The 23,731-nt window shown below is 44.4% G+C and overlaps 1 protein-coding gene across 1 annotated transcript in view; it reads left to right on the forward strand.

Moving 5' to 3' along the window:
* Positions 1 to 1,662: 1,662 nt before the first annotated feature.
* Positions 1,663 to 23,731, forward strand: part of LOC129841012 (deoxycytidylate deaminase-like) — a 42,443-nt gene continuing 20,374 nt past the window's right edge. The window contains exons 1-4 of the mRNA XM_055909106.1: positions 1,663 to 1,994; positions 6,692 to 6,809; positions 13,711 to 13,846; positions 22,783 to 22,899. Coding sequence (XP_055765081.1) covers positions 1,927 to 1,994; positions 6,692 to 6,809; positions 13,711 to 13,846; positions 22,783 to 22,899 — 439 coding nt within the window. The 5' untranslated portion in view covers positions 1,663 to 1,926. The remainder of the gene's footprint in view (positions 1,995 to 6,691; positions 6,810 to 13,710; positions 13,847 to 22,782; positions 22,900 to 23,731) is intronic.

The raw sequence follows: 23,731 nt of genomic DNA on the forward strand, positions 1-23,731 counted from the left end.
CCTCGCTTTCCATTTACTGTAACCAGCATCTGCACCCACTGAGCACCGACCGACACGGACATCCATGGACGTTGAAAGTAGGTGAAATTTGGTTAGTCCACCCTGGCCTTAATTTCATTCGACATCATTTTTTTGGTCCGGACCCGCCTTGATTTCAACGTCCACAGACGTAGATTGGTTTAGACCAAATTTGAACCAATCATATATGTCTATGTTTCATAAGTTTGGAAAGCACAATACAGTACAGTACAGTGAAGCACAGTGGAGTACAGTAGAGTGCAATACAGTAAAATAAAGAAAAGTAGAGTTCAGTACAGTAAAGTAGAGTTGGTTACATTACAGTAGAGCACAATAGAGTAGAGTACAGTATAATGTACTGTATTGTACTGTACTCTACTGTACTATACTCTACTTCAGTGGTTCCCAACCAGGGGTACTTGGCCTATCCACAGGGGGTACTTGAGAAGACTCATGAGACCATAGGCCTACTGGTAAAATGCACATGAGGGGGTAAATCAGGGGTACTCCGGGCAGAGCAAAATAGTTGGTGGTACAGTAAATGAAAAGGTTGGGAACCACTGCTCTACTCTACTGTCCTGTACTGAATTCTACTATACTGTACTCTACTGTGCTGTGCTGTGATGTCCAAACTTGTGAAACATAGACGTCTATGATTGGTTCAGATTTGGTCTGGTCCGGACCAACCAAATCTGTGTGCCGTCATTGTAAATAATAATTTGTTCTTAACTGACTTGCCTAGTTAAATAAAGGTTCAATAAAATAAAATAAAACAAATGTGGTCTTGTTTGGGGGCAGAACTCATTAGAATAATAGCACGTTTGTAGAATAATACCCATATATGCAAAGGAAGATATTGCATATTTCTCCCTTTGTACCTATTCAGGATATATCACCACGCTAAATTCCCAATCTGGTCTTCATACTGTACCATCATGGCCACCTAATCATCCTCAGTTTACAGTTGGCTGATTCATCCTCCCTCCTCTCCCCTGGAACTATTCCCCAGGTCGTTGCTGTAAATGAGAATGTGTTCTCAGTCAACTTACCTGGTAAAATAAGGGTAAAATAAAATGCAGAATTCTATAATTAGGAATTTCTGTGTAGTACAGATCTGGGACCCATGATGTAATTCTGTTACCGTTATTCAGTTACCAAGTGAAATCCACTTCACTTACTGTAGTTCAATAACCAAAATAGATGTTTTCAAAGTCAAGGTGTCATGTCATAGCTGACACCCCATTCTTTCTGCAGACATCTTTGAATCTTAATTCAGGGCAGATATTTAACATCGTTTTTGGAAAACTTGGCCACATAGAACAAGGAGCTAGCTGTGTGGCTGTGTGTGTCATCACAGAGAGTCAGAGGTGTGTGGCTGTGTGTGTCATCACAGAGAGTCAGAGGTGTGTGGCTGTGTGTGTCATCACAGAGAGTCAGAGGTGTGTGGCTGTGTGTGTCATCACAGAGAGTCAGAGGTGTGTTACTGTAACTGTTCTTCCCTGATGCAGATGTAAAGTTCGGTAACAGAATTATGGTACAATCTCCCTTATTTTAGCTGTGGTTTTAGTAAGACACATGACTGCCACGTAGTGGCGGGGGAGGATATATTCTGTCCCTCACTTTACTGTTTTTGGTCATATGCAGCTTCAGTTTACAGTGGTAGAGAGCACACATTTCGCAGGTTTTACATATTTTTCACAGAAGTCCCCCTTGGAAGGCTAACTGTAGTTTGGCGCGCTCTACAGATGTTTGTTCAACAAGACAACTACGTGGATTTATACATTCCCTAATATAGGCTGGTGGTTGGACCTCGTGACATTTTCAAGCGCGGGAGATTTTCATGCTTGTGTTGTGTCCTACGTCCTATCTGTGACGCAGTATGCAAGTATCAGCTAGGCGACACATCACATGCAGCTTGCCAGCACAGAAGCAAAGATGAGCCAAGAAATTAAGAACGAGACATCTCAACTGAATGGGTAACTTTTTTTTGTTTTTACTTTTCACTTTGAAGTTAGCAGCGAATTGTCAGTTGTTTGATTGCATGCGTTTTACAGTGGGACTAGCTAGCTAGGCTAAGTAGTAGTAGCTAGCTAGCTAACGTAACTCCTTCAGTTCTTTGATAACACACAACGCTACAACTTCAATAAATAAATAAACATAGCTCGCGTTTGTTGTTAGCAGCATTTTCAGAAAGTCATTAGACATGTAAGATAGATAGCTAGCTAAGTAACTGTACAGTATATTGAAATAAGGTCACATTCAAGCTATGCACTTAGCTATAATGTATACCTGCCGACTAACTGCATTGGGAACAAGGTGTGTGTGTGTGTGTGTGTGTGTGTGTGTGTGTGTGTGTGTGTGAGAGAGAGAGAGAGAGTGACACAGACTGGGGAGGGTTGGCAGCTTCAACAGTCATCACATTCCGTGGTCGTCTCTCTCTCGACACAGAAAGTCAGAAAAAGGATTTCACACCTTAGAAACCACTGTAGCCATTCTCAGGATAAAATATCACCCTATCCTCTTCAGACATGATTATCACTTAGTCCCCTCCCCTCCTGTGTCTGTTTTTTATTCTCCCTACTCCCCTTAGTTCCCTATCCCATCTTGGTGAAAGACATGGAGGCGGGATGTGTAAGATGTAGAATATGGAGCCTGCATAAACCGTGACACACACACACACACGCGTAACGGATGTGAAATGGCTAGCTAGTTAGAGGGTACGCGCTACTAGCGTTTCAATCATTTGCGTCACTTGCTCTGAAACCTAGAAGTAGTGTTGCCCTCGACTTTTGTGGAGCGATGGGTAACGATGCTTCGTGGGTGACTGTTGTTGATGTGTGCAGAGGGTCCCTGGTTCGCGCCCGGGTATGGGCGAGGGGACGGTTTAAAGTTATACTGTTATTGATGCTGTTGACCCGGATCACTGGTTGCTGCGGAAAAGGAGCGGGTTGAGTGTAACGGATGTGAAATGGCTAGCTAGTTAGCGGGTACGCGCTACTAGCGTTTCAATCAGTTACGTCACTTGCTCTGAAACCTAGAAGTAGTGTTGCCCCTTGCTCTGCAAGGGCCGCGGCTTTTGTGGAGGGATGGGTAACGATGCTTCGTGGGTGACTTGTTGATGTGTGCAGAGGGTCCCTGGTTCGAGCCCGAGGGGACGGTTTAAAGTTATACTGTTACACACACACACACACAGTTTCTCTTCAGCTGAAACTAGTGCTATATGAATCAGTGGCCCTCAAAAAGGGATGACGTGTCTCCCGCCCACCCTTGTGTGTGTGCCCATGGAATGGCAGCAGTGTTGGCACAGGGAATAAGCGAACGCGCAGGAGGGCAATGAGGACAAACACACACATCCCACACACACTACTCCTAGTCCCAACCACACTCACACTCACTCTGACTCTGTGTCAAATGTCAAACACGAGGAGCACTCTAGCTCCACCCGTAACATGCCCTCAACCGTCTCGCACACACCTGGAGGGGTTCCCGTCACCCAGCAGAGTGCCAGAAGCCCAGAAAGGTGAAGAGGACCTGGGCCAACCCCTGTGGCCCCTGGCCCTCTTCACCACCACTTTTAGCAGTCTGAGGGCCCACTTTGGCTGTTTTGATCCCCCAAAATGAGCCGGTGCCTCCCAGGGCCTTTCTACAGGCTCGATAACGGTCTCTTTGCACCGTGATTTCACGCTGTTATGAAGGCTTGAGTTCCGGATGTGTTTGATTGAAATCTGGATGGCATTTTGAGACTGGTTGCATCATGTTTAGCCTTCATCATAAATATTTTTCAGTGTACGGCACACCGCTGTTCTCTTTTTACTGGTTCAGCCTTTAAATGTATTCGACTCTCTGCTCTGCTTACACTTGTATCACCTTCATTGATGTGAAGAATGTTTTGGCTGAAGGCCTTTACCTTTTCCATATCAACCCTCAGCCTGAACTCTTTAGGCTGCCTTCAGAGCAACTGTTGCTTGCCATCGAGTTGACAGTTTGTTCATGTTCTTCTGACCAAGCTCTGCGTTTGCATTCTCATCATTGCTTTGAAGAATGCTGGGGCTGAAGGCTAGGCATATAGGCCGGCGTATTCCATATCAACTCTGAACTGGTTGCAACCATAAATGCCCTATTAAATTCCTAATTCTATGGTAGCAACCATAGGGTGCATGTATTGAGTTAGGTCGCGTACCTCTGACATTTCCATCCCCATGCAACATGCATGTTGGCAAACTTGGCATTCTGAGGGGCCTTCCTGCCTTCCCTAATACCACTCACTATGTCGAGCGTCCCTTTCTTACCGGCTTTGTGCACTTTTACTAAACCAGGTAGCCTAATGCCTTGAATTTTCAAAATTCTGTTCCCAGATAGAGCCTACGATATAGGGCCGAGTATAGCCAGGAAAAGTCCTATTTTGACGTGCTGCTTGGAAGCGCGATGATAGCCTAATCCTCCCGCTCATTAAGCCAATAAGGAATAGGCATTTGTGGGAATAATAAACCCCAGAAGGGAGAACGCCCAGGAAGCATTATCCCATGGCATGTTATCTCTTTTCCCAGCAGCTGTGCGGTTGAAAATCCTGTTCAGGAAGGCCGACCACCGTTCTGCAGAGTGTAGGACCTCTATGACAATCTGGTGCCTGGGAAAGCCTGTAGAGCCCAGGGGAGCGAACACACTCATCTGCGTCTCATTAAAGGACTAATGTCCTGGAGGGAAGGGTGACACTGAGACCACAGCAGCAGCTGCCGCAGTATAGGAGAACCATGTAATTACAATGAATTGAACTTGAGCGGCATGCAATTGGGGACTGGAATGTCTGACTGTTCTAGTCATTGTAATTCTATGTCAGCATTTGAACATATGACAGCAGGAAGATTCCAGGCTTCTGAAAGACCGCGTGAACACCACCAGGTGTCAGGTTGGGAGATATTAAGGTTTGCGGCCAGTGCAGTGATGCTTTAATGAATAATGAGAAGGAAGGCCCATCTGTACAAATTGATAACAGAAGACGTTTAAGCTACCAAAGCTTCCCCGGAGACTAATGCTTAATTAGATCTATCAAGGAAGAGTCAGACACTCCCTAAAAAGCTGGATCAAATTGAAAGTCTGTATTGGAAGGTGGAGGCCTACTCAACTGAAAATGTGTTTCAATTCATGTTTTATTCCTCTCATCTTGTGTTATTAAACATTTTGAACAAATCAAATCTCTACATCAACTGTAAATGATTTTACAACAGCCTCTCTAACTAGATTCTTTAGGCCTAATTAAATGCAATATGCCACATCATTTGATCAAGCCGCAATGAAAAACACACAAGCAGTTTCTTTGTCTTTTGAGCAAAGACGGCCCCTCTGCCCTATGATGTGCGCCACTTAATGCGTCCGAATGCCTGGAAATGTCACTTCACTTTAAAGTTTGTCCCCGTTTGGCATTCTTGCTCCGCATGCTGGCAACCATTAGCCAATTTTGAAACGTAGGGACGAGAGATCTCACAGTGCGAGCTGTGGAGGAGTTCAAAGTGTCAGACTTTCTCCTTCTCGCTTTGATCCCTTAATTTCTTTCTAGTCCAGTCGTGTCTGCGGGGGTATGGGCGAAAGACGTCCCCGATCTTGTCTTTGTAGACAGGCAGACGTGGTGCGTTGCCGGACAGCAATGGGTCTCGATTGCCAACCTAGGGCAATAGGGACGCTCTTTCATTTCTTTGTCATGTGACAGCCAGGTGGGTAGGGTTTAATTGCCAGGTTGAAACGCACGGCCGAGAGATCACACTCCAAACTGTGGAGGAGTTCAAAGTATCCCTTCCTCTTCTGCTGTCGCTGTGTCTTTGGATCCACTTTAGAGAGTGCTTTGTAGACAGGCAGACATGGCATCTAGGCCTAGATCTATGGCACGATCCGCCCTAGGTTGGCGTGACAGCCAGATGGGTAGGATTTAATTGCTGGGTACTGCTGCTTCAGTTTCCAAGGTGCTCCAGCCTGACCCAGTGGGACTTTCTTACGACTGTACCCATAATAGCTCCCGGTTCCTGTGTCTGGATCCGTAATGGTGGGTGAGTGGCCTGTAGCACAGCAGTAAAGAGAGGATATAATGGTTTTCAAAACCCGAAGAATGTACGCTGAGATAGTGAGGTCTCTAGACAGGGGTGTTGTAATTATAGGGAGTGGGCGTCTGTTCTCCGTTGGGTTAAGACCCAGGTTTGAAGCCCTTTGAATCGTCGCACTGTTGGCCGTGTGAGGATGTGTGTGAAGTGTCCGACTGAACTTGTGTTCGCGTTCACGGCGGCACGCGTGTTCCTTTGTAGAGCAAGAGGACGGAGACCGAGACTACATCATGCTGACCTCTAGTGAAACCTGCGAACAATGCCACTGACTGCTCCTTTTTGACAAATTAGCCTTTTGAAGGTTCTATTTTTGGTTTTACGCCATCCCTCACTACCTTGTCACTTTCCTTCTATTCTGTCTTATCCCTCTGACTCACCCGTTCTCCTTCCCTCTCCCTCCTCAACCTCTAACGCTACCCTCCTTTTCTCTTTTCCTCTTCTTTCTTTCTCTTCCTCACCTTTCTTTCGCCCATTTTTCTGACCTCCATTTTCTTTTGTCTCCATTTTTTTCTCTCCCGTTCTGACCTTTCTCCATTTTCTTTTCTCTCTGTCCTTTCTCCCTCTCCTCTCTTCCCCTCCATCAGGACCCCGTCCTCTGATCATGCTCAGACGAAGAAGCGTGAGGACTACCTGGAGTGGCCTGAATATTTCATGGCTGTAGCCTTCCTGTCAGCTCAGAGAAGCAAGGATCCCAGCTCACAGGTAAACGCATATATATATTATATATACACACACAACTCAAAGAAGCATTCAAGATCCTAGGTAACATCACCACCCCCTACCCCCCTCGTCATTGATCCTGACCCCCCCCCCCCAGCCCTCCAACCCGCTTTCTCTCCATTTCTCCCTCTACCACGGCTGTGTAAGGCGTCCATAGCCCCGCCTGTTGTTAAATATTAATCCAGATGCCAGGCCCTTCGCCCTCAATAAGCCCTCCCTGCTTTTCTGATCAGGCCCTGGCACGGACGCCTTTCTTTGACACTGCCGGTCAAGACGGCGGCGGGTATTTGATTGAGTTCCCAGCTGTGGGGCAAGCACCTGGTTTGGGGGGTGTTTCAAGCAGTTGGGGGCCTTAGCCCCAGTCTGCCTTAGTCAGGGATTGGTTTTCTGGTTGGATGTCGGTTTTGATTTGTTTCGACACCTATACCCCCTGTCTGCACTGCTGTCTAGTTTGGTGATCGACCTAGAGCTTGTTTTGAAATGGATTTCTGACCCACAGAAGTGGATGGACGGAGTGAGGGATATCAGTATAATGGAGGGGGGAAAAATGGCTACAGGTTTTCAATCCTAAAAGTATTTGGGCATAAAGGTATGTCTTGAGGGAAGTCTGGACTATGCAGGGTTTATTAGGGAATTTAAATCAATAAATTACTCGATCCAGATGTATGAAAGTGTATATGTGCACTTCAGTGTGTGTGAGTCTCTTTCCCCCAAGCCCCGCCCCCTGTCACTCAAGGAGCGCTTTTGTTGTTGCTCGACCACGAGACACTTGCGTTCAATAATAGAAATCCACAAGCATTCTATAATTACACTATTAGTTTGTTTCTTACATCTGCAAACAGCTAGTCTCTTTTCTTAGCAACTTGCCACTAAATCGTGTTAACTGCTAATGCTAAATGCTCGTTATAGCTAGCTAATACATGTACTGAGTCAGAGCAAACGTAGCTAGCTATACAGCCTGATACCAGTGAAGGTTTAGGCCTAAATCAGCATGTTTGTGCAACATGCTTCTAAACCAAAGAGTATTAGGCAAAGCACGAGTATGTAAGCTACATGAAGTAGTGAAGAGAGATCAACATTTTTAATGTAGCCAAAGATTATAGTGTCCCGAAGGAAACACTGACCAACACTTTGGTTCCTACCCTGTCACAATAACTCCTCCCTGGCATTTTCATTCGTTGTCATGTCAAACAACACTGTATGCCCACTATTATATTCTAACTATTGAATTAAAATAAAAATTATATTTCCATGATTCCAACAGTTCACCCAAATGTTTAAATCGCAAGTCAAATTGCAATTGCAACATTTGCCAATAATGTGCAGCGCTATGTGGCAGTGTGGATATGATCACAAATTAGTGCAGGAAATGCAGACATTTATGAAAATGACAAAAAATTCTGAGTTGAAGTTTAATTGAACAGTATAAAACAATCAGAATGGAGAGAGAGACCCATTGAAATCACTTGTGCTGCCACCCTAGGGTCACGCACTACTCATAAATAAAAATATATCATTCAAAAACATAAAATACGATAAAATAATATCGTCAACATATGAACCACAGCTAATGAAGTCACTGAAACCCTTAAAGAGCTGCAGTCTGTTTTGGAATGGCTGGCCAGTAATAAACTGGTCCTGAACATCTCTAAAACTAAGAGCATTGTATTTGGTACAAATCATTCCCTAAGTTCTAAAACTCAGCTGAATCTGGTAATGAATGGTGTGGCTGTTGAAGAAGTTGAGGAGACTAAATTACTTGGTGTTACCTTAGTTTACAATCTATCATGGTCAAAACGTGTAGACTCAATGGTTGTAAAGATGGGGAGAGGTTTGTCTGTGATAGAGATGTCCTGCTTTTTTGACAACACACTCCACAAAGCAAGTCCTGCAGGCTCTAGTTTTATCTAATCTTATTTATTGTCCAGTCGAGTGCCGCAAGGAAAGACTTAGTTAAGCTGCTGCTGGCCCAGAACAGAGTGGCACGCCTGGCTCTTCATTGTAATCAGAAGGATTATATAAATACTATGCATGCCAGTCTCTCTTGGCTACAAATTGAATCACTTCTTTTTATTAAAAAAACATTGTGTTGAAAATCCCAAATTGTTTGCCTCGTCAATTTACGCACAGCTCTGACACGCATACACACTTACCCCACCAGACATGCCACCAGGGGTCTTTTCACAGTCTCCAAATTCAAGAAATGTACAGTATTATATAGAGCCATTATTGTTTGGAACTCCGTTCCATCTCATATTGCTCAAATTAAGTGCAAACCTGGTTTCAAAAAACACATAAAGCAACACCTCACGGCACATCTCTCCCCTAATTGACGTAGATAGTTTGTGTGTATGTATTGATATGTAGGCTACGTGTGCCTATACATCTTTTACATGTTCTGTCCTTGAGCTGTTTTTGTCTATTAATGTTCTAAATTATGTCACGTTTTGTGTGGACCCCTGGAAGAGTAGCTGCTGCTTTTGCAACAATGGGGATCCTAATAAAATAATAAAATATACCGTCAAACATGAGAAAAATACCATGATATGCTGGCCATATCGCCCAGCCCTCGATGAGAGCTGGCTCTGCTCCTCTGTGATAAGCTCAACCCCAGGGGAAGGGGGACGGAGGGGGGAGAGGCCAGTGGGGCACAGCAGGAGGTCTACGGATCCAGTAATCCTCCATCCCTCCCTCCCTCTGACTCCACACCTGCTGCTGGGAGTTAGTGCCTTTAGAAAGTATTCACACCTGTTGACTTGTTCCACATTTTATTGTGTTAAAGCCTGAATTCAAACTGGATTAAATAGATTTCTTTTCACTCACCCATCTACACATAATGACAAAGTGAAAAATTCTTTCTTTTCATCCCAAAAAACTCCATAGTACTTGCCAATGACAAGCATACCCATAACATGATGCCACCACCACCATGCTTGAAAATATGAAGAGTGGTACAATGTTGTGGCTCCATCTTCAGTTTTCTCCGATCACAGCCATTCAACTCTAACTGTTTCAAAGTCCCCTTGGCTTTGTTCTGTGTGTGTGCGCGAGTGAGATGCGTGTCTAGAAAACCTCCCTGGTCTTTGTGGTTGAATCTGTGTTTGAAATTCACTGCTCAATTGAGGGAACTTACAGATAATTGCATGTGTGGGGTACAGAGATGAGGCAGTCATTCAGAAATCACGTTAAACATAATTACTGCACACAGTGAGTCCATGCAACTTATTGTGATTTGTTAAGTTCAGGAGTAAAATGTTTCTTATTTAGCCTTGCCATAACAAAGGGGTTGAATACTTATTGACTCAAGACATTTCAGCTTTTCAAATTAAAAAAAATATCTATTTCTAAAAACATACTTTGACATTATGGATTATTGTGTGTGTGTGTGGGCCAGTGACCGAGAATCTAAATATAATCCATTTAAAATTCTGTCTGTAACACAACTAAATGTGGAAAAAGTCAGGAGGTGAGAATACTTTCTGACGGCACTAGTTACCAACCAGCCCAGAAAGAACGATTGGGGGGGGGGGGGGGGTCTTGGAGATCAAGAGACAGAGGGAATGAGAGCGAGAAAGAAAGGTAGGAAATTTCAACAAGTCTTCTCTAATGACCTCTCCTTTCTAAACTAGTTCAGGATGTTGTCTTGTCTCCACCTCGAGAGAGAGAGAGAGAGAGAGAGAGAGAGAGGTGGAGGCGATGGGGATTAGAAGAACGACAGAAAGAAAAGTTTTTAAGCCAGCCAAGCCTTCCCTGATCAAAACAGTGTGAGGATGAAACAGAGGGTTGGCGCTTTAGTCGTCTATCCTTCCTTTATTTTCTCCTTTTTCCCTCTCGGAAGAAAGGGATATCTGGCGCCGTTTCATGTCTCTCAGCGACGGGTCCTCACGAGGCCTCTGTGTTTACAGACCGCCACGGGGGGGCCGAAGGACGAAGCCTCCGCCTTCCGCTTTTGCCACAATTCCCCCCCATTTATCTGACCACCTTAGTTGACGCAGTCAACCAACAAGAAAGCGCGGTAGCTTATCCCTCAGTGGGCACTCTCTCAAGAAGCCACTGTTTCTTAGTCGTCGTCCCCCCCTCTGTCAATGTGGTCGTGTGTACGCTACAGCCTCTGTTTTAAGGCTCAGCTCTCTCTAGTCTTTACCCTCTTCCCTCGTCAGATGTACCCTTCAAATAGGCCCCCTACATTAATTCAGCAATGCTCTCTAGACAGGCGCATGTGTGCATAGCACAAATCCAAGGGGACGCGAGTCGAGACTGAACTTAATTTGATCTGTGATCTGAACAGCTACACTACGTATCATCTTCAAGCTTCGTCTGACTTTGTCTTAGTCAGTCCTATGACACAGAGAAGGACCCTCTATCATTTCGTGCTCTCTCCCTCACTGACTCGCTCTCGCTCGTCTTTTTGTCTCTCCCTCTCGGTCTCTATGGTTGACTTCGTCTTTCACACATTTCTCTGACACACTTTTATCATTCTAACATATGAGTGATGGAGCTGGGTGGAGAGTAGGGGGGGTTGATGTATTGATGGATGGGGTGAGGCTAGGGGGGGGGGGTGCGTGGGTCTTTTTAAAGTGATAAGGGGCCTGGCGGAGCGTTTCTAGCCCTGATCAAAGCACAGCGTCCTGGGGAGAGCCATGGCGGGGGGTGGGCTCTCTAGGTCGTTTGATGTGTTGGAGCTATGCCAGTTCACCTGGAGAAAACTAACAGTACAGCGAAGGGCATACGGTTCCGCCGCCGCACCCTCATTGGTTAGATGACCGATCATTATTAGCCAAGAAGTGGTTAGAAAACGTCAATGTTTTTGTGAGTTAGATTAGAATCCCTCCTGATTGGCTGTTCCACTGTGTTCGTTATGGTGGAGAAGAGGTTTTGTGCTTGCATGTGATTCCTGATAAGTTGATGTCCCCCCCCACTCATCTCTCTCGCTCCATCTCTAATTGGCCTAGCTCTCAGCTGGAGAGCCCTCTTCTCTTTCCCAACGCTCTAAACCACTGAACATTGACCTCCACCCTTCATGCCAAGTTGCTCTGCCTCTACTTACATACAGTGGGCTCCAAAATTACTGCCACCCCTGACTGGCAATGCAAAAACAATACTTAAAAAAATATAATCAATATAATCATAGAGAGACTCAAAATACCAACATGTGAGATACTGTACTTTTATTAATGTTTCAATGGAACCCACCAAAATCATTTATTGATTTAATTAAAAATCAATGTCCTCCAAATCAAGGTTTCACAATTAACGGCACCCTTAAAGATGAGTGTAAGTAACATATACCAAAATTAAACCAGAAACTTAAATAAGTGGAATTTAATTCATTAAAGTCTCAAGGAACTATATTGAGCCATTACATCACTTCCTGTTTCACTAGGGTATAATGAGGTAACACACATGCAATATCCCTTTGCCATCCAACACCATGAAGAAAACAAAAGAACTGGCAGTTCAAAAGAGACAGATGGTCGTAGACCTTCTTAAATCTGGTAATGGCTACAAGAAGATCCACAAACGACTGAGCACTGTCAGGGCAATTGTTTTAAAAAAATCAAAAGATATGGAACACTTGAAAACCTTACGGGTAGAGGATGCAAATGCATTTTGCCCCCCAGGATAGGGAGGGGGATGGTGAGAGAAGCAACAAAATCCCCATGAATCACTGTGAAAGAATTGCAGGCCTTGGTGGCGTCTTGGTGTCACCAGGTTTCAAAAAGCACCATCAGACGCCACCTCCACAACCACAGGCTCTTTGGAAGGGCTGCCAGAAGAAAGTCCTTTCTGACCCCAAGACACAGACGCTTGGAGTTTGCCAAACGTAATTTCAATTATGACTGGAAGAAGGTGCTCTGGTCAGATGAGACCCAAATTAAACGTTTTGATCAGATACAGCATCGGCATGTTTGCTGTCGAAACAGAGATGCATACAAGGAGAGGCACCTCATACCCATGGTGAAATATGGTGGTGGGTCAGTGATGTTTTGCGACTGTTATAATTCCAGAGATCCAAGGCCACTGGTTAAGATTTGATGGCATAATGAATTCCACCAAGTATCAGGCAGTATCAGGCTGACAATCTGGTTGCCTTTGATAGAAGGCTGGGACTTGGCCATAGGTGGACTTTCCAACAAGACAATGACCCAAAACATACCTCAAGATCCACACAGAAATGGTTCTGTGACAACAAATCAATGTTCTGCCATGGCCATCTGTCGCCGGACCTCAATCCAATCGAAAACCTGTGGGCTGAGTTGAGGGCAGTTGATAAGCGCAAACCCAAGAACGTGAAGGATCTTGAAAGGATCTGCAAAGAGGAATGGTCCAAAATCCCATCAAATGTGTTCCCTTTCCTGTAATGTTTGACAAGGTTAAAACTCCATGCTATTTATCCTTGCCAGAGGTGGTTGCACTAAGTACTAAATGAGGAGTGCCAATAATTATAAAACCTTGATTTTGGTGACATTAATTTTGTATTAAATCATTGTATGATTTTGGTTGGTTCCATTGAAACATTAATAAAGTACAGTATTTCTCACATGTTGGTATTTTGAGTCTCTCTATAATTATATTGTTTATATTTTTTTAAGTATTGTTTGTGCATTGCCAGTCAGGGGTACCAGTAATTTGAGCCCACTATATACTTGCATCAATGTTAAATTCTTAGACCTACATGCTAGGCTAGATTGGGTAGAAAAATATCTTCTCACCCAAATACATAATGTTTTGCCATTTTTTGTTGTTGAGGGGGAACAACGATACGCCCAGTCACATCTTCTAGCCTAGATGAAACACAGTTGAGAAATAATATGCGCACTCTGTCTGAACGTTAAATGAACTCTCGGTCTCTGTCTCTCTCTCTCTGTGTTTCCCCCCCTAGGTTGGAGCATGTATTGTTAACCAGGAGAATAAGATAGTGGGCATCGGCTACAACGGCATGCCCAACGGCTGTGATGATGACCTGCTGCCCTGGTCCCGCTCTGCTGACGACAGACTGGATACCAAATATCCTTATGGTAGGATCTACCTGGGGACATCACTATAGTACCACAGTCCACTACCAAGTATCCTTATGGTAGGATCTACCTAGGGACATCACTATAGTACCACAGTCCACTACCAAGTATCCTTATGGTAGGATCTACCTGGGGACATCACTATAGTACCACAGTCCACTATCAAGTATCCTTATGGTAGGATCTACCTGGCGACATCACTATAGTACCACAGTCCACTATCAAGTATCCTTATGGTAGGATCTACCTAGGAACATCGCTATGGTACCACAGTCCACTACCAAGTATCCTTATGGTAGGATCTACCTGGGGACATCACTATAGTACCACAGTCCACTATCAAGTATCCTTATGGTAGGATCTACCTAGGAACATCACTATAGTACCACAGTCCACTACCAAGTATCCTTATGGTAGGATCTACCTGGGGACATCACTATAGTACCACAGTCCACTACCAAGTATCCTTATGGTAGGATCTACCTGGGGACATCACTATAGTACCACAGTCCACTACCAAGTATCCTTATGGTAGGATCTACCTGGCGACATCACTATAGTACCACAGTCCACTACCAAGTATCCTTATGGTAGGATCTACCTAGGGACATCACTATAGTACCACAGTCCACTACCAAGTATCCTTATGGTAGGATCTACCTAGGGACATCACTATAGTACCACAGTCCATTACCAAGTCTCCTTATGGTAGGATCTACCTAGCAACATCGTGTAGTACCACAGTCCACTATCAAGTATCCTTATGGTAGGATCTCCCTAGGAACATCACTATAGTACCACAGTCCACTACCAAGTATCCTTATGGTAGGATCTACCTGGGGACATCACTATAGTACCACAGTCCACTACCAAGTATCCTTATGGTAGGATCTACCTAGGGACATCACTATAGTACCACAGTCCACTACCAAGTATCCTTATGGTAGGATCTACCTAGGGACATCACTATAGTACCACAGTCCACTACCAAGTCTCCTCATGGTAGGATATACCTTGGAACATCACTATAGTACCACAGTCCACTACCAAGTATCCTTATGGTAGGATCTACCTGGGGACATCACTATAGTACCACAGTCCACTACCAAGTATCCTTATGGTAGGATCTACCTAGGGACATCACTATAGTACCACAGTCCACTACCAAGTATCCTTATGGTAGGATCTACCTGGGGACATCACTATAGTACCACAGTCCACTACCAAGTATCCTTATGGTAGGATCTACCTGGGGACATCACTATAGTACCACAGTCCACTACCAAGTCTCCTTATGGTAGGATCTACCTAGCAACATCGTGTAGTACCACAGTCCACTATCAAGTATCCTTATGGTAGGATCTCCCTAGGAACATCACTATAGTACCACAGTCCACTACCAAGTATCCTTATGGTAGGATCTACCTAGGGACATCACTATAGTACCACAGTCCACTACCAAGTATCCTTATGGTAGGATCTACCTGGGGACATCACTATAGTACCACAGTCCACTACCAAGTATCCTTATGGTAGGATCTACCTAGGAACATCACTATAGTACCACAGTCCACTACCAAGTATCCTTATGGTAGGATCTACCTGGGGACATCACTATAGTACCACTACCTACTATCCCTGTGGTAAGATTTACTTTAATATCACCACAATGAGGAACCTTAGGTTAATGTGAACACCTACAATATACACAGTGTACAAAATATTAGGAACAACTTCCTAATATTGGGTTGCACCCCCACCCAATTCATTGAGGCATAGACTCTACAAGGTGTCGAAAGCATTCCATACGGATGTTGGCCCATGTTGACTCTAATGCTTCCCACAAACCGGAGCGCCTGGCACCTACTGCCATACCCCGTTCAAAGGTACTTCAATCTTTTGTCTTCCCCATTTAACCCTATGAATGGCACACCTACACAATCCATGTCTCAAGTCTTAACAATCCTTCTATAATGTGTCCCCTTCCTTCCTCTACACTGATTTTGAAGTGGATTTAGCAAGTGACATCAATAAGGGATCATAGCTTTCACCTGGTCAGTCTGTCATGGAAAGAGCAGGTGTTCTTAATGTTTTGTATACTCACTGTATGCTGGTTCCATAACTTGATGTAAGTCGGAACTAGGTTAAAACAGCATGAGCTTTCCTTGAAATACTTGGAGCATTCGATTGAGCCTATCTGGAGTGCCATATGAGCAGTGTTAGCATTTTTGGGTCTATTCCATTGGTTCCAATGCTCCCAACAAGGTCAATCAATCTTAACTAAAGCATTTGAAGGGAAATGAATGGTTGAACCCAGGCCTGGGCAACATGCCGGCCACTTCAACAGCTAGTGAACTGTGAACCCCAACTGACATGCTGCTAGGCCATAATCACACTAGCCACTTGAACAGTACTAGCCAGTCCAACATGTGAAGTGTGTGCGGTGATTGACTCCTGCTTTCTCACCCCCCCGATGCCCGGTCTCTCTCGCACTCACAGATGCTAGGCTCCATCTGTCTGGGCCGGCTTTTTCCTCTCAAGACCACATGGTGCGCTTTTTCACACTCATCCTCATTCTCTCTCGCCTCACCTCATAGCTGCCTTTCATTACAGTGCACAACCTCTTTCAAACCAGACAAGCCCTTAACAATAAGCAGTAGTCAATCCCCTGTTGTTGCAAAGGCAGTTGTTGTTTAACGGCGAAACAAGCGTCACCCGCGCAGACGACACAGCTGAGGCAAACAAAGAAGAGAGGGACTACTCGGCAGCACAGATGGGGTTTTAATGTAACACTGAAGATGGAGGCCGGTGCTCTTAACCTCAACGAGCGGGAAAGGAGAGATGTTTTTGTGCAGTTGTCATGGAAACCAGGTAGTTTGAGGGTGAAATGAGAGCAGGTGGCACACACTGGAAAATAAATGTATTTCTGGGAAAACGATAGAATAGTTGGATGGAAGGTGGAATGCTCTCCTGTCGCCAACTGCTTGCTCGTACTATCGGTTTATACTTCTGAGAGAGAGCGTGTCCTTGTGAGAGAGAAAGAGCTTTTACAGTGAAATGATTCAGTAGCTATACCTCTGTTCTACAAGGACATCTTGATTCTTGTCTCAGCCCTTGGAAGTCTGAACTAGAAGAAGTGACACAGTTTCACCTGAAGAGGGCGCTGGACACTACAACTTCCAGTTAGTCTCCTTGTCCTCTCAAAACTCAGTGAACGTACACACACACAACCTAGATGGAACTTGCTACTATTGTGTTCTCTCCCAACTTCTGATTTTGATGCTATTAGCCCCGACTCTGCCAACCACGACTGGCGTATTTTCAAAATTTGACTTGTAAGCCTTGAGAGCTCATGATAGGTAATAGGACCAATGGGGGCAGTTAGTTTGTGAAGTGAAACAAGTACATCCCTAGTACATAAGTACTTACTAATCATATGCAATTATAACCTATTAGAGATACCTAGGGTGACCAGACATCCCTGTTTTTCTGCTGCCAGTCCCCGGTTTTGGTGGTCTGTCCCTGAAAAATGTCCTTGTTGGACCTTTTTATAAGAACGTTTGATTGGTGATGTACTAACCATCCCATGAATAACCATGGCTAGAAAGTGTCTCCAACAGCATAGGCTACCAGACTTGGGTGGTTTTTGAATTACTAGATGGGCTAAGATTAAGAGAACTGGAGGGGTAATCCATTTTGTGTCTTAATTAATGAAAGTTTTGGAAAGAACTACAGCGGAAATTGATAGTTAAATATAGTTCCAGGGCATGCCACTTTTTTTACATTTTATTTTATTTGATTTTATTGCGCGGCTATACCCGTAAAAATAAATAAATAATTACATTTCCAGATTTTCGTTTCATAAATCCGGTCTCCTTACCTAGGGCTTTTCAGATTCATACTTTTTACTGCAATCACATACAGTAGGACACCGACACATTGAATTGTTTATATACAGTGTAGGCCACTCTTTGGGAAAAAGCTAGACTATTCTGAATGGGTTTCGGTATGGAGTTTAGAAGAGAGAAGGGGGGGGTGGGGGAAGAGTGATAGAGAGGGCTGAGGGCACAGTTGGCAGACTGTGGGCAGCAGATGCCAGCGTGGGAGACTATCAGCGGTTGCCATGGCGAGGTGTGAAGAGGCAAAGCACTAAGAGCATTTTGTCAATATTTTGGGGGGGGTTGATCTTTTAAACCCTTCCTGACCCCCCCCCCCCCCTCTTCTTACAAATAGTGTGTCTCAGAAATGACTTTCCACCTCTATAATATCACAATATGTTGCATTGTCCCACTTTGTTTAACTAGAGGGAATATATGATCATACTATAATATACAGAGAAGGACAGTATATTCAACACGATTAATACTGCGTCCACCCTTTCTACCTTTTCTAAAAGCTCATTCAGAAAACCCTTTCTTCCTCAGTAACTATTGTCTCTCTGTTCTGTAGATGAATCGTTCTTTAAGTACTGTTAATAAAGAGACTGAGATGAGAATGAGAGGAGAGGAAGTTAAACCGTTCCCTTGGCAGTGACATACACACTCCCTCCCTCAGCAAAACTATCCAGGAATAATAGAAACTCGGTCCTCAGCCCGTAGCCCTGTTCTGCCCCCGACCCGGTTCATTCCTAATGCCTTATTCGGACCCATTCATTTCCTACTAACACAAAGGAATAGCCATGTAATTGCTTGAGCCGATGTAGCAAAGTTAACGGCCCTCTATTTGTCTGCTGTGTCGGTTGGCTCTACAGCCTCTTTCCCACTGGGCACAGTCTTCTTTTGTTTTTGATCTCCCTCGTTTTCTCTCCCTCAATCTCTTTTCTCTGCCTTCCCTCCCTATGCCCTCTCTCCATCTCCCCCCCTCTCTTTCTCTAGTCTCTTCAGGGTTGTGATATCTCTGGCTAGGGGCCAGGCACTCTCTCTGGTGTTCCCTGGCAGCCGAGACAGAATCTATGTTCCAAGTGACTCCCTAGTCCCTATTTAGTGCACTACTTTTGACCAGGGCCTATAGAGAATAGGGTGCAATTTGAGACGCATACACAATCTAGAGCTTTGGAAGTCACATGACTCGACAAGCCTGTGGGAATCAGGGAAGACATGCGTCTTAATCAGGGTGACTGGCTGTATAGGCCATAGGCTGTAGTGCCGCAATATTCTATTTGTGCTGCAGTGGTTATATTAGCACATTTAGTTTTTTGTGTGAGTGTGTTGACTCTGGGAGAGAGTCCGAATACCCATAGCTGCGTCCTAAATATTTGTACGTTTTGAGTATGCAGGAAAAAATTAAGTTTAATACTATGCGATGTTTTGAAAATTGACTACACTTTAAATGTCCGGATGTCATACTCGTGTTGGCTTTGACCATAGCTGAGCAATTAGATAAGGGGATGTGCTACTGAAATCAGCGAATAGCGTGAAACAGCGCAAAGACACATTCTCAGTAAGTGAAAATAGAATGTTTTTTATTATGTGAATTTTTGAAAATGTTGATGGTTTAAATGCCAGGATGTTATACTCAGCTCTTTATCTAGTAGAATTAGATGCACACTTTTCCACAATGCATTAGAAGAGGTGGGCTGCGAGTGATGGGCCCCATTTTCTCTTTGAGTAGCCAAACCAAAAAACTAAGCTACTTAATTGGGAAGATGCCGAATAGCGAATCTTCTGCAGCGGTGTTCAAAATGTAGGCTAGGTAGATTTTGTTCTTCTTAAAATTGAGTATTGCATCGTAGGCTTTTTAAAAATATAATTAGCGGATTTCTGTTTTCTCATTGAAAAGTTTCATTTTTCTCTTGGCCTTCTAAACCATCTTTGGATTTCTGACAATGTCGGCACCGGGGACAAGCCTTAGCAGTCATTCTGATCTCGTTCCCAATGATCAGTGCTTTTACTGTATTATGTTGCTGTCCAGCAGTTCTGAATTCGCCATGCACCCGACTGTCCAGGTATTTCTGTGCCATAGCCTTTTGATTTGAACAGTTGAAACGTTTTGGTGTGTGTGTATATACTAGGCTGTTTGATTTAATTGAAGATGTTACAGCACTTTGGTTTCACTAATAAATATGTTCAAGTGGAAAATATTTACCTACGGTATAGGTTGAATGTGATAGGCCTACTCAGGCTGGTTCTAAGCAGACTATATCTCCATTCCTATTCATTTCAGAGTTTAGAGAAATGAATCAAATTGGAAGTGAGCCATTATCAGGCTGGTTAATGTGATGCATGTTTGTTGAATTTTAAAAAATCCACCCGCACTCGGCCCCGCCCCACATACTCAACCAGTCAGGAGCTGCTACTGCGTTGCGGTCGTGGCATACAGCATACTTTTTACTAAACTGTGTGCTCTAAATAGTATGCGGCGATGAGTACATGCATTGTATGCAGTTTTAAGTATGTAGTACGCAAGTATAGTTATTCGGACATGGTGTTTTTTTTTAAGGTGCATACAAATACAGGACTCCATGTCGGTTGGCAGGTGGGCAATCTTGATCACTGACCTCTCAATAGCTTCTCTAATTGGCTACAGTAGTCAGAGAGCACCTAACTGACCATCTGCCAGAACACACAAACACACACACACACACACACACACACACACACACTTTGCATGTGTGCAGTTTCTCTTACCTAATAGCCCAATGCCTACTACTACAGATATTACAATTGTAGCCTTATAGAAACTCCTGCAGGGCTTTATAGGTTGACAATGTACAGTCCTAACCCTTCAGTGCACTCCAGTCTATCCTTTCAATTCCAGACCCCTCCCTCTGCCTTCCTACAGAAACCCTATACACTGTTCTATTGGGTCACAGGCAGGCTAACATCCGCATGCAATTGGCTACAGGTGTTCCAGAATATTCCATTCCCAGACAGACTGTACGTTAGACGCATCACTGTTTCATCACAGCTTTTTCTAATCGCCACAGGAACCAGATAATTAATCTCCAGAGTTCAGGAGAGAGGGTTCCTTGAAAAATATGGAAAGTCAAACTAACTGCCCAGTTAATTTTTGAAGGAGTTCTTTTCGAATTCTTTGTCTCACCGGTAATTGAAAGCAGTTTGAGTTGAGACCTGAAGCTTTGTGTGTGGAGATACCTGACGCTTTAAGGATGTCTCCAGTTAATATGCAGAGGTTAGGGGGGGTTGCTTAGTTTGGAGGACAGAGAGGGAAAGCGAACTGCCGAAAGTAAATGAGTTGGCGAATATCCAGACAGCCCTTTTTTACATTCAAAGGATGTAGGCCTATTTCTTCCTCCAGTCCACTTCAGAATAATTTAGAAGGGTTTAGAGAAACACCCTAGTCTTTTCTGTCTTGTTTTTCTCCCCACCTCTCTCCAAGCTCTTTCATAAAGATATGTTCATGTTTTTGCAGATGGAATATATTGGGCAACATATTGTGCTTAGCTGTGCCCAAGTCTTCTCGTGCTGTTTGCAAAGCTAGGTGAAGAATCACTTATTTCCCCTAATCTATTTCTCACCCAATCTTTCTGGCCAATGGGTGTCTCTCTCCCCTCTTCCTCGCTCTTTCTCTTTCATGCACTCGCTCTCTGCTCTGTATCCACTTCTCGTTAGAATCTCATTACATTTTTCCTTCTATCTTCAAACACAGGATATGTTCTTTATCCCATCCAGGGGTATCCTAAAAAGCCCTCTTAGGGTTGCCACTGTCCAGGTCCTTGTGGAAATTTGCTGCCCAGTTCATAGCGTGATGCTAGACACAATGTAAAGTTTTTTTATTTTTATATAGCCATTTCTTTGTGAAACTGGGTAGGGGGGGGGGGGGGCTTGTAGAAAATGTCTAATCATCTTCAAAGGGAGATAATTGGCCGTAATAAAGGCTGTAATATGCAATTACAAGGAACAGCAGTCTCGTTAGCCAAGACCACACACACTAACACACTTTCTTAATATCCCTCTTGTCCAGAAGGTCTCATGGTTAGTGGGGATAATTGCCCTCTACCTGGGAAGGCCATTCTGGTAAACCTCAGCTGATTTTTAAGAGCACAAATGGGTCATTTAATTAGCTGCAGAGTTGGTTACTTGATAACAGGTAATTGGGACCAGAAAAGGCTTTTGTGAGGTCCACATTATTAGTCAGTTTTAGGAGCAGTTTTAAAGGGGGATTGGCTGTTGGGTCACAGTGCGGATCACTGTTCATTAACGCTATTCACCAGTGGTGGTAATGGTAACTACCACTGCTCTAATGGTAACTGAGACCAGTGACTGTAACATTAAACAGTGCTCAGGGTAATATCTTATCATGTTCCCCAACAAATACATGCTGCCATGACAACCGATTGCACAAATTCTCCAAGTGAACCATCCCTCGGCTCTTTCTCTCGATTGGGCCAGATCGTATGAGTTCTGCTTGCTTGCTGTGAGCGCAGTGGACCAACGTGCATGTCGTGCCCAGTCGTGCCGTGCTCTGTTGTTGTGCCAAAGCAAATCCGCCGCAGTAGCGGGTGGCGGCGAGGTTGGCTGGCTAGCATGGGGTTAGTGGGGGGGATATGGTAATCACACTACAGTTTGGGGATTGGTGGGGGTGCTCCGTAATCGGCCACCGTTGCTGATGGGGCAATTCATTTCCCATAATTAACGTTAGGAATGAGTCATTTTATGGCCTCCATGGTGGAGGAAAGAGGAGGCATCTGTTCAACTCAGTACAACACTTTCCACTGGACAATGGGAATTAAGGCCCAAAGTGAGGCTCAAAGTGGAATTGCTGAACTAGGATCAGTTTAGCCTTTTTAGATCAATTAATGAGATTATATGGACGGGGGGGACCTGATCCTAGACCAGTTGATTCATTGTATGTGGCTGTTGGAACTAGGAAAACTCTATCTGCATATTAATACGTCTCTGTTTTTGGTTCACTGCCACCCCTAGTGTGTTGACTTTCTTCCTCCCCTTCTCTCTTCCTCCCCCTCTCTCCTCCAGTGTGCCATGCGGAGCTGAATGCGATCATGAATAAGAACTCAGCGGACGTGAAGGGCTGTTCCATGTACGTGGCTCTGTTCCCCTGCAACGAGTGTGCCAAGCTCATCATCCAAGCAGGTGAGACCCCACACACACGCAGATGACCACACGTGTGCACTCCTCCTCCTCTCTTTCTAGACCTCTTCTCTCAGGGACACACACACTCCTCCCTCTCTCGTCCTTGACTCAGCTATTCACAGCGAGACACTTCTCCTCCTCTTCCACTAAACACATCCTCTTTCTATCTTTTCTCTCTATACATCCCGGTTGACAACCACAATGCATAGCTGTTTAGCTTACCTGACATTGTATTTAGCCAAAGTACCATACAGGATTCACTCTGTACAGTATCAGTTATGCAGGTATTAAGACTAACGCTGACGTGATGGCTTTGATGGATGGGCAGACACACAACAATCATCTGCTAGTCTTCCCTTTTTGATTTAGCTTCCTGCTGTACCGGTGTTTGTTTACCAAATGGCAGTCTATTTAAAAAAAAAAGTTTTTATACTAATTCAACTGCAGTGATTGTCCCGAGAGCAATCTCAACAGATTGTCAGCAGAGTGTGTTGGGTGCGTTTGATTATCGACACCACTCGTGCGTGTGCCGTTGTACAGTCTGTGTGTCAAGGTGATTCCGACAGTATGCTCGGCGAGGGAGCGACGTCACACGGGCGATTGGGGACGACCCCTAACGGCGCACAAGGTTTCAAGGGGGGGGTGCAACCCGTACCCCTACCCCTCGTTTGCTCTCTCCCACCTACGATAGAAAGCGAGACGATTATACTCCACAGCCTCCGCCTTTTTCAAACAGCAACACAAACAGCAAGCAGAGCTTCTTTTTCCTCTTTCTCCTTCGCTCCCTCTCTACCGCTTTCTGCCCTTGCTCAAAAAACTTTCCCTCCCCCGT

The sequence above is a fragment of the Salvelinus fontinalis genome, chromosome 42 (genome assembly GCF_029448725.1).
Source record: "Salvelinus fontinalis isolate EN_2023a chromosome 42, ASM2944872v1, whole genome shotgun sequence".
NCBI lineage: Eukaryota > Metazoa > Chordata > Actinopteri > Salmoniformes > Salmonidae > Salvelinus > Salvelinus fontinalis.